Source organism: Canis lupus, chromosome 26, assembly GCF_003254725.2.
Source record: "Canis lupus dingo isolate Sandy chromosome 26, ASM325472v2, whole genome shotgun sequence".
Classification (NCBI taxonomy): Eukaryota; Metazoa; Chordata; class Mammalia; order Carnivora; family Canidae; genus Canis; species Canis lupus.
This window is the reverse complement of record NC_064268.1, coordinates 27,334,545-27,347,223: the sequence shown is the minus strand read 5'-3', so window position 1 is coordinate 27,347,223 and position 12,679 is coordinate 27,334,545. Positions and strand designations below refer to the sequence as shown.

General features: G+C 37.7%; 1 protein-coding gene across 7 annotated transcripts in view; it reads right to left on the bottom strand.

Moving 5' to 3' along the window:
• The window catches only part of SPECC1L (sperm antigen with calponin homology and coiled-coil domains 1 like), a 132,783-nt gene that overhangs the window by 60,990 nt on the left and 59,114 nt on the right, over window positions 1-12,679 (bottom strand). For all 7 annotated transcript variants that reach the window (XM_025474699.3, XM_049101919.1, XM_025474692.3 and 4 more), the window contains 2 exons: window positions 5,413-5,486; window positions 4,092-4,267 (listed from right to left, as the gene is read on the bottom strand). In XM_025474699.3, coding sequence (XP_025330484.3) covers window positions 4,092-4,267; window positions 5,413-5,486 — 250 coding nt within the window. The remainder of the gene's footprint in view (window positions 1-4,091; window positions 4,268-5,412; window positions 5,487-12,679) is intronic.

Genomic DNA, 12,679 nt, shown 5'->3' with positions numbered 1-12,679 from the left:
TTCTCATTTGTTTCATAAGTTCCAGGAAATGATATTAAAATTTTTATATCAGGTTGTACTAAATAGGCTTAAAAGTAACCATCAGAATCCATTTTCATCTGAGTAAGTGTAAGGTGAGGACATCGGTAATCAATTAGTAGTAAAATGGAAAGTGGACTAGCCAAAAAGATCCTGACAGAACTGTGGATCTTGAGGTTCTGTCCTGCTCTAAGGAGTCTGAAAATTCACCAGTATACGGATTATTTATACTGTCCCTATCTAATATGCCATGCATAGATATGGAAATACAAAAGAAATGAAATCAAAGCTCATATTCTTAAAAAAAAAAACAAAAAAAAAAACTCTGCTGTAGTCTCCAAATAGAATTTCTACAAAGGAAAAAAAAAATCTGGGCCCATATTAGTAACATGAGTCTCCGAGATGCTCAGTGTGATGGATCATGAGTCATCTAAAAAAATCAATTACATTTTATTTCTGGCCAACTCTAATTCACTGAGCTGACTAACACATCAGTTTTTATCTGGAACGAGATTTCAGTTGCAGAGTTTGTACATGTCATATAACCATCAAGTAAGTTTATAGGGGGACAAAATTAAGCCAGTCCTTGGGAAGATGGTAGCTATTTGGTAGCTATTTGACTCTTCTGACAGTTTTTTTTTCCTCCAGATCTACCATAAGGTCTCATGCTTAGAAGTTTTAACAAAGACTCTTTAACAGTGATTATCAGACCTTTTTGGCCTTGGAGCCCTTTTCCACTTTTTTTTTTTTTTTTTTAAGATTTTATTTATTTGAAAAGAGTGACCAAGAGACAGAGCATGAACAGGGGCAGAGGGAGAGGGATAAGTGAACTCCCTGCTGAGCAGGGAGACGGACAAGGGGCTTGATCCCAGGACCCCAGGACTATGACCTGAGCCAAAAGCAGCTACTTAATCAACTAAGCCACCTCCCAGCCTTTCCACTCTTAAAAATTACTCAAGATCCCAAAAAGCTTTTCTTTATGTAGCCTATGTCTACTGACATTTATCATAATGGAAATTTAAACTAAGACATATTTAAAATACTTAATTCATCTAAAAACAAAAATAAACCCAGGACTTATCAGTATAAAATATTTTTATGAAAAATAATTATTTTCCCAAACCAAAAAAAAAAGGAAGAAGAGGTAGTAGAAGAACAGCAGCGTTTTTACACTTTTGCATATCTCTTTAATGTCTGGCTTAACAGAATACTGTTACATTCTCATTTCTTCTTCTGTATTCAATCTATTCTGAGGTTAAAAAAAAAAAAAAAGAACAAGGCTAACAGATACACAGCAGTTGAAAAAGAAAAGACTGTTTTAATGATCTTAAATAATTGTGGCTTTTTAGACAACCGAGGCCATTTTCCTTGATACTATACCAAAATGTAGTAAGTGGTAATTACTTAAAAGTTAGTTGCAATGTGGAATTTGAAACCATATAAATAAACTTTTCCTACTCTGTCCATTAAAAATCCTCTAGTCTATCTTATACTTGAAATGGATCTTTTACCGACATGTGACTGTGTAACATTACGCATTAGTCATACTGAAAATATTGGTTTACTGAGTTACACGAATTTTCCAAATGTTGACATCTGTCATTATATGATTTATTATTTAAAAGTCACATTTGTTAATATCACCAATGATCTCATCAGGAAACTCTTTAAATATACGAAGCTGCCAAGCTTGTGATGGCAGATACAAGTTTTCTAAAATCCTAACATTGACTTGAAAGCCCACATTTTAGCACTGGCAACAAATACAGTCAGTTGTTTTCCTTTCCTTTCCCTAAGAGTGACAGTCTCTCTTAATTCATTTTTAAGGAATATCCACCAAATAGCAAAGTCTAAATATCTATTGTTTGTTAGTCAGAAAACAGCTTAAACTAAAATAACCACAGAGCACTCTCCTTGAGACAACCTCATGCCTGGATATACAATAATACAGCGGAAGTGCTTTATGTATACTTCTCATTCATCACAAGGAATGCTAAACAGAGGGACGCCTGTGACTCAGTGGTTGAGCATCTGCCTTCTGCTCAGGGTATGATCCCAGAGTCCCAGGATCGAGTCCCACAACGGGCTCCCTGCATTGGAGCCTGCTTCTCCTCCCTCTGCCTATGTCTCTGCCTCTGTCTCTCATGAATAAATAAATAAAATCTTTAAAAAAAAATTTAGAAAAAGGAATGCTAAAAAGAGTATATATACTCAAGGACCAAGATTTAGTAAAATTAATTTACTGCTTCTTCAAGGATATCTTTAGGACCTGATGGAATGATTCTTCAAGAGAAGAATCTCACTCAGGTTACCTTTAGAATGAAACATTTCCAGGGGTGCCTGGGTGGCACAGTCGGTTAAGCATCCAACTCTCGGTTTTGGCTCAGGTTGTGATCTCAGGGTCCTGAGATCGAGCTCCCAAATGGGCTCCCGCACTTAGCACAGAGTCTATTTGAGATTCTTCCTTCCCCTCCTTCTGCCCCTCCCCGCCGAGCACTCTCTCTCCCAAATAATCATTTTTTAAAAAGAATGAAGTATTTCTGATACACCATTCCTTTAACAGTATACGGAAAAAAGGTAATGTAACATATGAGTCTTTTACCAAGTGGAGAAACAATAATCTTCCACTGCATTCCATGTTCTACTTAAGGAAACCAAAGAAAAATGTTTGTTTATTTTTTAAAGATTTTATTTATTTATTCATGAGAGACAGAGAGAGAGAGAGAGAGAGAGAGAGAAAGAGAGAGAGAGAGAGAGAGAAAGAGAGAGAGGCAGAGACACAGGCAGAGGGAGAAGCAGGCTCCATGCAGGGAGCCCAGTGTGGGACTTGATCCTAGGACTCCAGAATCACACCCTGAGCCAAAGGCAGACACTTAATCGCTGAGCCACCCAGGCGTCCCTGAAAAATGGTTTAGTAATACTTTTCTCTGGACCATACACTAGAGCTAGGCAACAATAAAACACGATAACTTTCCAACAATATCCTGTTTTAAGTGAGCTCCACACCCAGCATGGGGGCTTGAACTCACGACCCTGAGATCAAGAGTCAGACGCCCAACTGACTGAGCCACCCAGGCACCCCAAAAATATTTTTCTAAAATTTTTCCTATGTCTACCTAAGAATTAGTTAAAGTGGTGAATAATCAAATACTTTTTTTATAAAGTTAACTCTATGCCCAACTTGGGGCCCCAACTCATGACCCCAAGATTAAGTCATATGCTGTATTGACTCAGCCAGTCACGTGCCCCTGAATAACTAAATTCTCAATAATAACTTCAACACAAAAACTACTCCCCACTACTCATTAGATGGAATCTCACTGAGGAACTCAGAGCATATCACAAATGTCATCTCACCTAATATTTTATATTGGTTCCCAATGATTTCTGTTAGATGGGAAAAAGTATTACTATGGAGATTCAGAGTGTTGTAAGTATAAAACAAGTGAAAACTCCTCAAAGTGAGTAATGGAGAAAAACTCACTTCACATTCTTTACTTGGGTCTCTAATAATATTAGTTATTAAAGTATACTTATCATTGCCCTGGTCACTGTGCAGAGAGATCTCCTTTAAGCCTTATAGTAACACTGTAAAGCAGGTAGTACGGTCTCCATGTTAACAATAAGCAAAATGAGGCTTTGGGAAGTTAAGGGTCCTAACCAAGATCACACAGCTAATAAGAGGCAGAACTAGATAGGAGTCAAGCCTGTCTGCCTCCACAGTACACATTCTTAATCAGAGGCTATCAATCTAAAGAAAAGTAACAGCTGGAGTGTGGTGATACAGGAAAGGAGGGAACTAGAAGGTACCTTGTGCCAGGGACCATTCGGCCGTTTCCCCCTCCCCCAAATTGTTAATTATGGATACTGACAACAACTCTGAAAGATCCATATAGACTGCTATTTTACAGGTGTCATAAAACGAGGCCAGAAAAGTTGAATAACTTCCACTAGGATCCACACTCACACTAGAGTCAAATTTCACATTCTTTCCATAATACCACATCATAAAATTGGGATTTTAAGTGTTCTCTATGAAAATATAAGTACACAATTGGTTTTTCAAAACATACTTGCGTGACTTTATTTCCTCCAATTCTTTTGTGAGTTTTTCATTTTTTTCTTGAGCCTCATGTAACCGGCGCTTCAGATCACCAATCTCCTCTTGGGCTTCAGATTTAATGTCATTTGCAATGACCACAGCAGTCTGGAGATCAGCTTGAAACTGCCGCCATTCTGCAGATTCTTCCTACATTAAAAAACTAAATTTTTATTTCCAAAAGAGAGCAATACTTACTTAAAAATAATAAAATTTGTTTATGATTGGACTGTAATGCACGGTCCCAAATAATGATTAATTTCTTTTAAATCCCAGAGAATTGCTATTATTATTTCTAATAGGTAACAGGTAATACAATTATTAGTAGTGAACTTGTTCTTAATGAGGAAGAGACTTTCTGTTGATCTGCCTGCTGAGGCATCAAGCACCAGAGTGCTCAATCAATATTAATGACAATAATGTCAAGCCTCTCTTCCTTATGCAAGTTTGTAAGTCTAATGAAAATAAACACATCATTCAAAATTTATAGCACTTAAAAAAAAATTTATAGCACTTTACCTCTGAAAAGCTGAAGAAAGTAGATAATGGTGTGTGAACCATACTGTGAGATTTTATACTGAAAAACTATAAATATCTTGACATCAAAAACTACCAGGAAAAAAAAAATCAAAAGTAAAGGAAAAGGAAGAGGAAGCCAGAAGAAAAACACTCAACTCAAACTAGGTAGACAAAATCATACAAAGAGAGGAGCTAAGAACTGTTCGGTCTGCCACTTCCCACAGCCGTGAAGGATGAGGGTGTGGCTAGGTGGGCAAGCCTCCCTAGGGCATCACCTCCACCAGAGCCACAGCTAGTCCTAGGTCCGGCATCTGTCACCTCAAAGCAATTTTCAGACACCATTCATACAGCCTGAGTAACTGAGGCATGACCCAAACTTAATGAACTCTTCCCACCTATGCATCAGAGTGGCATTGCTGTCAGCAAGCTGATCAAATTCATAGAAGACAAAAAACCCAGATGAAAACAGTTTGGTTTGAGACACTTTCTAATCAAGAGCAAATAATTTTTCTTTCCAAAATAAAACATTTGCTTCCTAAGTCCATCCTTTTAAAATTACCACTCATAAATTACTCGTAGATTCTTCTATTTAGAATCCAGCACTAATCCCAATTTGAAATGATGGCATTTGCTTTCTGTCCAAAGCCCAGTGGGATCAGTGTTTTTAACTGTATCTGAAGCTTAAAATGAATCCTAACATGGTCAAGGACTACACTGTATTCAACTTTCAGAAACCTAGGTATTCTAATGAGATAATACATGAGGATTTATCCTACCCGAAGTCTCCTGTGGAGTGTCTTGATTTCCCTTTCCATGTCATGTTTTTGGTCCTGGAGTTTTTTAACTGTATCTGAAAACAGCACAGAAGTTTAAATATTTATTCTTAAAGCTGTGTCCCAAGGATTAATATAAAGGAAGGAGGTATTTAAGTATGACATTCAAAAAAAAGGTCATCCTGCCCAAAGACCTTTTAATACAAAACTTAAAAAGAAAAAAGGATGTTCAATCCAAGTATTAACCAACATTACTTTCTAAGGAAAATATCAAGTTTAAATCACAATTTCTGGATTGCTTCCTTCCTCAGTGTCTTAATTATGAAACAAAAAGTTAAGTAAAATCAATTGTTAAGAACACACACATTTTTGGCTCATAACCAATCAAAATAACACTGATTTCTATTAAAATGTGAACTTCTAATCAAAAGGGTTATTAAACTAAACTCATTATGAAAGCATAACTTTCTTTACACACTGGAATAAATTCCAGAAAAGTAGTGAATTAGCAAAATTTTTATAAGCTTAATTAGTTATCCTGGGGAGCTATTTACATTAATTCTATGGAAAAGTCTTTTTCTAAAGTAAGTGATATATTCATAAAATAAATCAAAATTTCTCAAATTATTTCTTGAATATGAATTTTCCTCAAACAATTCCATTGTCACTGTAAACATTTAATGAGTACCACTAATATGCAAAGTACCGGTCTAGACCGAGTGGGAATGCAAACACGAAGGCACAGTCAGGGGCAGCCCAGGTGGCTCAGCAGTTTAGCGCCACCTGTGGCCCAGGGCCTGATCCTGGAGATGCGGGATAGAGTTCGGCGTTAGGATCCCTGCATGGAGCCTGCTTCTCCCTCTGCCTGTGTCTCTGCCTCTCTCTCTCTGTGTCTCTCATGAATAAATAAATATCTTTTTTAAAAAAAGGCCCAGTGAGGCCCAGTGACCCTGGAACCAGAAATACATGGGAAGTCACATTCTATTTGGAGGTTCTGTTCAAAAGTCCATGCTTAAGAGGAAATGCTTTAGGAGGTGCCCATTGGTAACTGCCACCCAGTAAATTTATCACAGTTGGTTACTTTGACAGCTTAGGGACTGAGCATTTTCTTTTGGTCTAAGCACCAGAAAAGGCACTGACATCTGGTGACAAATATTCTGACTTTACCTGTCACCTTCTACTCCAGCAGAGCCCTATCCTTTCTGTGTTCCAACTCTGTGACTGTTGCTGCCAACACTTATATTTCTTTACACATCTGTCTTTACCACTAGACTGAAAACACTTCAAAGTCAGGAGCTATGTGGTGACTTCACAGCCCTAACACCTGGCACATGGTAGAGATACAAAATGGAATAAAGTATAACTACGTAAGCTAATGGAGGGAGCAAGAAGAAGCAATACAAAAATCAGAACCTAGGGGGATCCCTTGGTGGCTCAGTGGTTTAGTGCTTGCCTTTGGCCCAGGATCGAGTCCCACATCAGGTTCCCTGCATGAAGCCTGCTTCTCCCTCTGCCTGTGTCTCTGCCTTTCTCTCTCTGTGTGTCTCTCATGAATAAATAAATAAAAATCTTTTTAAAAATAAAATAAAAATAATAAAAAAATAAAATCAGAACCTAGGGTTTTTGTTTTGTTTTGTTTTTGTTGTTGTTGTTTTGTTGTTGTTGTTGTTTTTAGAACCTAGGGTTTAAAAAAAAATATTCCATTGACAGAACTGTACTCTTTATTATCAGGGATATCACCACCACAGATACTAGTGTGTCTGAGTAAATATTCCCTCCTATTCCTTATACTTACTTAGTAGCAGGAACCTAGGCATAGTGAACACTTGCATGAGGTTATCATATGCAATCAAAAAATTGTCCTTAAGGAGCTCCTAGCTGGATTAGCTGGAGGAGCGTGAGACTCTTGATCTCAGGTTGTAGGTTCAAACCCCATGTTGGGTTTAAGATCACTTAAAAATAAAATCTTAAAAAAAAAAAAATCTTCCTAGGGTGCCTGGGTGCCTCAATCAGTTGAATGACTGACTCTTGATTTAAACTCAGATCATGATCTCAGGGTCATGGGCTGGAGCCCCCGTCAGCTCAAAGCTCAGCAGGGAGTCTGCTTCTCTCTCTCTCCCTCTGCACACGCCCTGTACTCATGTACTCTCTCGCTCTCTCTCAAATGAATAAAGCTTAAAAAAATCTTCCTTAAGCTAAAAAAATTATTAGCTTTTAATCAACACTCTTAAGTAGGAGTGTGTTGTCTTTTCTTAGACTGTTCATCTTCCCCTTCTCAGTTCCATCAAAAACCTGTTCTGCTGTAACCTCTGTGACATGATACCTTTAATTCAATATTGATACATTCATGTTCAGATATTTTAATAGTTTTTAATTTCTTTTTTTTTTTTAGAAAGAGCACATGAGCCAGGGAGTGGGGCACAGAGGAAGAGGAGGAGAGAGAATCTTAAGCAGGCTCCGTGCCCAGCCTAGAGTCTGACACGGGGCTTGATCTCATGACCCTGAGATCATGACCTGAGCTGAAATCAAGAATCAGATGCTTAACCAACCAAGCCACTGAGATGCCCTCAGATATTATATACATGTAATTATATGTGTAATAATTATTACAAATATATAATGATGATATATTTTCTAAAGCTGGATAAAAAAATAAAGGAGATAAAACATGGGGGAAAAACTGGCCAATTTTGGTAGCCAGTAGTTAAGTCCCTCTCATTCATCATCACAAAACTGTTCAACAAAGTTGGGGCCTTTGAAATAAAAAGGGTTCAAAATTTACATTAACTCAATAAATACCTTATAGGTACCTACTTTGTAGCCAGCTTTTTTCTAGATGTTTAACATACAAGGGAAAGGGGAAAAGGATACAATCCTTACCCTCTTATAGACAGAAAAGAGGATGTTTTCATACAAAAAGGAATAAACTTTAAAGTCCATCTCTGTATAAGCTGCTTCTGACCTCATTTAATCTAGAAACTAAGGGTCAGAAGGGCCATTCAATTTGGTTGAGGGCAAAGTGGACACCAGTGAGTGAGTCCAATACCCTGACCCCTACTTCTGGAGCCAAGTATGACTCAAACCAGCATGGATCCTTGGCTCTCATATGACCTACATATAGATGAATTCAAAGTCTTGGTGATATTATCAGACTCAGATTAGAATGACAGTTTCTAGTGTTGGGAACATAGGAGTTACACCTTTCATTTACACTATATTTAAATGCAATCAATTTTTCTAATTAAAATAGGCAAGCAAAAAAGAGAGTGAATTTCTCCTCCTTGGCTAAAAAGTGTTCCTTTTCTGGTCACAAAGGATGTATATCTATCTATCTTTAGATAATTCACATTAGACAAATGACAGCAAATCTTACTATGGCTCACTTTCAACATCTGGTGTTATCTTGATTCTCAGGTGACATTTTAAGCCACTTGGCCATCTTAGACTGGTCATAAAATCCCAGACTTCATTCATTTCTTTGGTTCTTATTCTTCCCTCTTTCTCGAACTCTACATTTATGGCCACATTATCACTGCTTTTAAAAGAGCATTCTTCCGTACTCAGGCTATGTCTTATTAATTCTCTTAAATAGAAAGGAAAGGAAGCTGGCAGCCAATGGACATATTTAGGCAGAATAAAGTACACTAAAGTGTCTCTAGGCAATTTGACTTAAACTTCATGAACCATAACTGTATTTCCACTTTGTAACATAAAGTATTAAAAATGACAACAGGCTTTTCCTCCTCGGAAACAAAGGAGTCTCTAAGTATGCTCTTGTTTTGAAGACTAGCTTAACAAAACTGCCGTTTGGCCCAATTAACGATCATATGAATGGGCAATGTTAGTCTTCAAGTCTAGGGCCACTAAATGCAGTTTCCTTCCTCCTCCAAGTTTTTCTAGTATGAGGGACACTGCCATCTACTGTCTTCAACTCAAAAGCAACATTACATTCTATCAAAGAACAGAAGAACTACTATTATCTCATTTTTAATTATAAATTAAAACTCAGTTTTACAATGTTATTTTTATTCTAGAAATCAAGTAATTGCTATTCTCATTGGTATTAGACCAACTGTGCTCCAAACAATTCTGGGCACTGCCCTGCCCATTTAATAATGGGATTCATAATCTTTTTACCACCAAGACATTTCATTCCCGACAAAGAAGGAAAAAACAACCAGGCCTTCATTCTGGCCCAGTTACATGCCTATCACACATGCTGATGTTACCACTAGGCAAATACCATAATCACAAGCTCAACCTATGACTCCTGGGTCTGTAAAATCAATGAAAGCTCATAAGCAACCTTTCCTGCCCTCCAAATCCAAGAAAACCCTCAGGGTACTAATATCCCAGTGCTGTCATACCCTTACATCCAATCAAGTCCCTCCAACTAATATCAGGTGTAATTTCTAGAAAAAGGGAAAGGACAAGTGTAAATAATCAATTAAAATATCATGCCTTAGGGGCACCACGGAGTCTATCCAGCCCACCAGGCCACAGCTTTATCCCCAAACCAGAATTCCTGATGCTAAAAGGGGACACAGATGAGTTTAAAATGAACCATTTACTACTTTTTTTAAAAGAATTTTTTAAAAATATTTTATTTATTATTTATTTCAGAGAGAGTAGGTTGAGGGGAGCAGAAAAAAGGGGAGGGGTAGAGGGAGAGGAAGAAGCAGACTTCTCCCACTGAGCAGGGAGCCCAACATGGGGCTTGATCCCAAGACCCTGGGATCATGACCTGAGCGGAAGGCAACACTTAACCAACTGAACCACCCAGGCACCCCTGCTACTTTTATTTTTGTTTTTATTCCATATCCTCTGAAAAGTAGATAGAACTTTTCCCCTTTGATTCTAAAAGTAATGTATCCTCACAACAAAAAGTCTGGGAAACAGAAAAGGGTTGCAAAATTGGTATTACTCATGGGGTGGCTGGGTGGCTCAGTTACTTAAGTGTCTCTTGGTTTGGGCTCATGTATGATCTGATCTAGGGTTCCTGGGATCAAGTCCTAAGACTCCAAACTCAGTGGCAAATCTGCTTCTCTCCCCCTCTCCCTAGGTCTCCCCCCTACCCCTGGCTCATGTGTTCTCTCTCTTAAATAAATAAATCTTTAAAAAAGTAAAATAAAATAAATAAGATTACTCATTATTTACATTTGCATATATATCTTTCCAGACTTCATGTGGTAAATCTTTTTCTTAAAATGAGATTATAGTATTTAAATACTTCTTCATAAGCCTTTCAACTTAACAACAGATAAATGGATATTTATCAATAAATACAGATCTGCAGCACTATCTGATGGCTGTGTTAGTACTCCCTCAGTCAGATATATGATTTGTTTTAACAACCTCCTATTAGCAAACAGAATGGTTCTACAATTTTGGGTATAAACATGGTAAATGTCTTTACAAACTTGTTCATATATTACGTGAAGGCACATTTCTAGAAGAGGAAGAAGTAATGGACCGTTTGAACTATCGACAGGATGCATGTTAATCTGTTAGAAGGTTCCAGCTCAAGAATGCAGAAAATTTTTTTGAGAAGTCACCATGTTATAAAATTTAATGCATAGAATACACTGAAATCAGTATTTCTTAAGGAACAACATTATGCTGGCCACCGTTTCAGCATAATGTTGTATTTACAACTTTTATGATTTTAGTTACAGAAGTAATACATCTCATACTCTACTGTCCCATTACCTTCTTTATTCCATCTATGGCACTTTGTGCCATACACACACACCTGCCTAATTTGTCCTCACTGGTGTAATGACAGCCATAGTAGGGATGCACTGGGCACATGGGTTATTCACCTAGATCTCAACTGTTGAAAGTATAGGTAGTTTCCAAGTTTTTGTAGTAAGCACCAATTCTGCAACATACATATCTAAGTTTATATTTGCAAACTTATAAGAATGTTTCTAAAGAACAGATTTCTGGGGCAGCCTGGGTGGCTCAGCAGTTTGGCGCCACCTTCAGCCCAGGGCCTGATCCTGGAGACCCTGGATCAAGTCCCACATCAGGCTCCCTCCACGGAGGCTGCTTCTCTGTCTCTGTGCCTCTCTCTCTCTCTCTTCTCTCTCTCTCTCTGTGTGTCTCTCATGAATAAATAAATAAAATCTTAAAAAAAAAAAAAAAAGAACAGATTTCTGTAGGTGGATTGCTAAAGTACTGCTTACTTTAATTTTGAACAATACTCCAAAAGGCTGAAAGCAATTGATACTCCTTCCAACAGTACATGAGAGGGTCTTTTTCTCCTCTCTTACACACTATCAATCTCTTTTATTTTCCACACCTGCTAAGTGAAAATTGGCATCCTGCTTTACTTTGAGTTTCTTTGCTTTTTTTAGTGAAATTGAGGGTCTTTTTGTACCTTTTCTGCTTACCTATTAATACTTTTTTTGGCTAATGGGTTATCATAATATCACTGATGTATAGGATCTCCTTATATATTTGATATGTGTTACCAATTTCTCCCAATGTCCTTTATTTATGGTACTTTCATTTTGCTGAACTGAAAATTTCAATTATATACAGTCAAATATGAGACTTCCTTTATGGCTTCCCAGTATTCTTTAACATTTTTTCATTTAAGTAGGCTCTAGCCTGGAGCCCAATGCAGGGCTTGAACTCATGACCCTGAGATCAAGATCTGAGCTGAAATCAAGAGTCAGATGTTTAACGGACTGAGCTACCCAAGTGCCTCCTCCTAACATTCTTTAAAAAAAGCTTTTCCCACCACAGAATTATACAACTCTCCTCTGTTCCTTCTGCTACTTCTCTACTCTCAAGCCACCCTTGCTCACCACTGTAAGTAGTGTTCCATGTGAAAGTACAAGACCTGTGTTAGATGTCAGGCCCCAGCCCCCAATCTCAGGAACTATAGCAGGCATGAAAGAAGCTATACATAATTGCAAGCACACACAGAGCATTACTACACAAACACTAAGTGGTTGGTAAGTAAATTCATTGTAACTGATGGGTACATCACTCAAGCCATACCTGCGATCTCCCTGGTACCACTACCCTCAACACCAATCAGCTTTGGTTTGCTGGACTAATAGTGAGTCAAATCATTAACTTCATTTCTTTGGGCTCAGCTGAGTTGCTTCCTTCTGCTATTTCTCTTTTAAGATACTAAAATGTCCAAGTCCTGGTTGGCCTTACTTACTTACAAAGGACAGGGATAACTAATATTAGTGACTTCGACTTCTACATGTTTCTCAACAATTATGAAAGCTACTGTTCTAAACATCGGCCT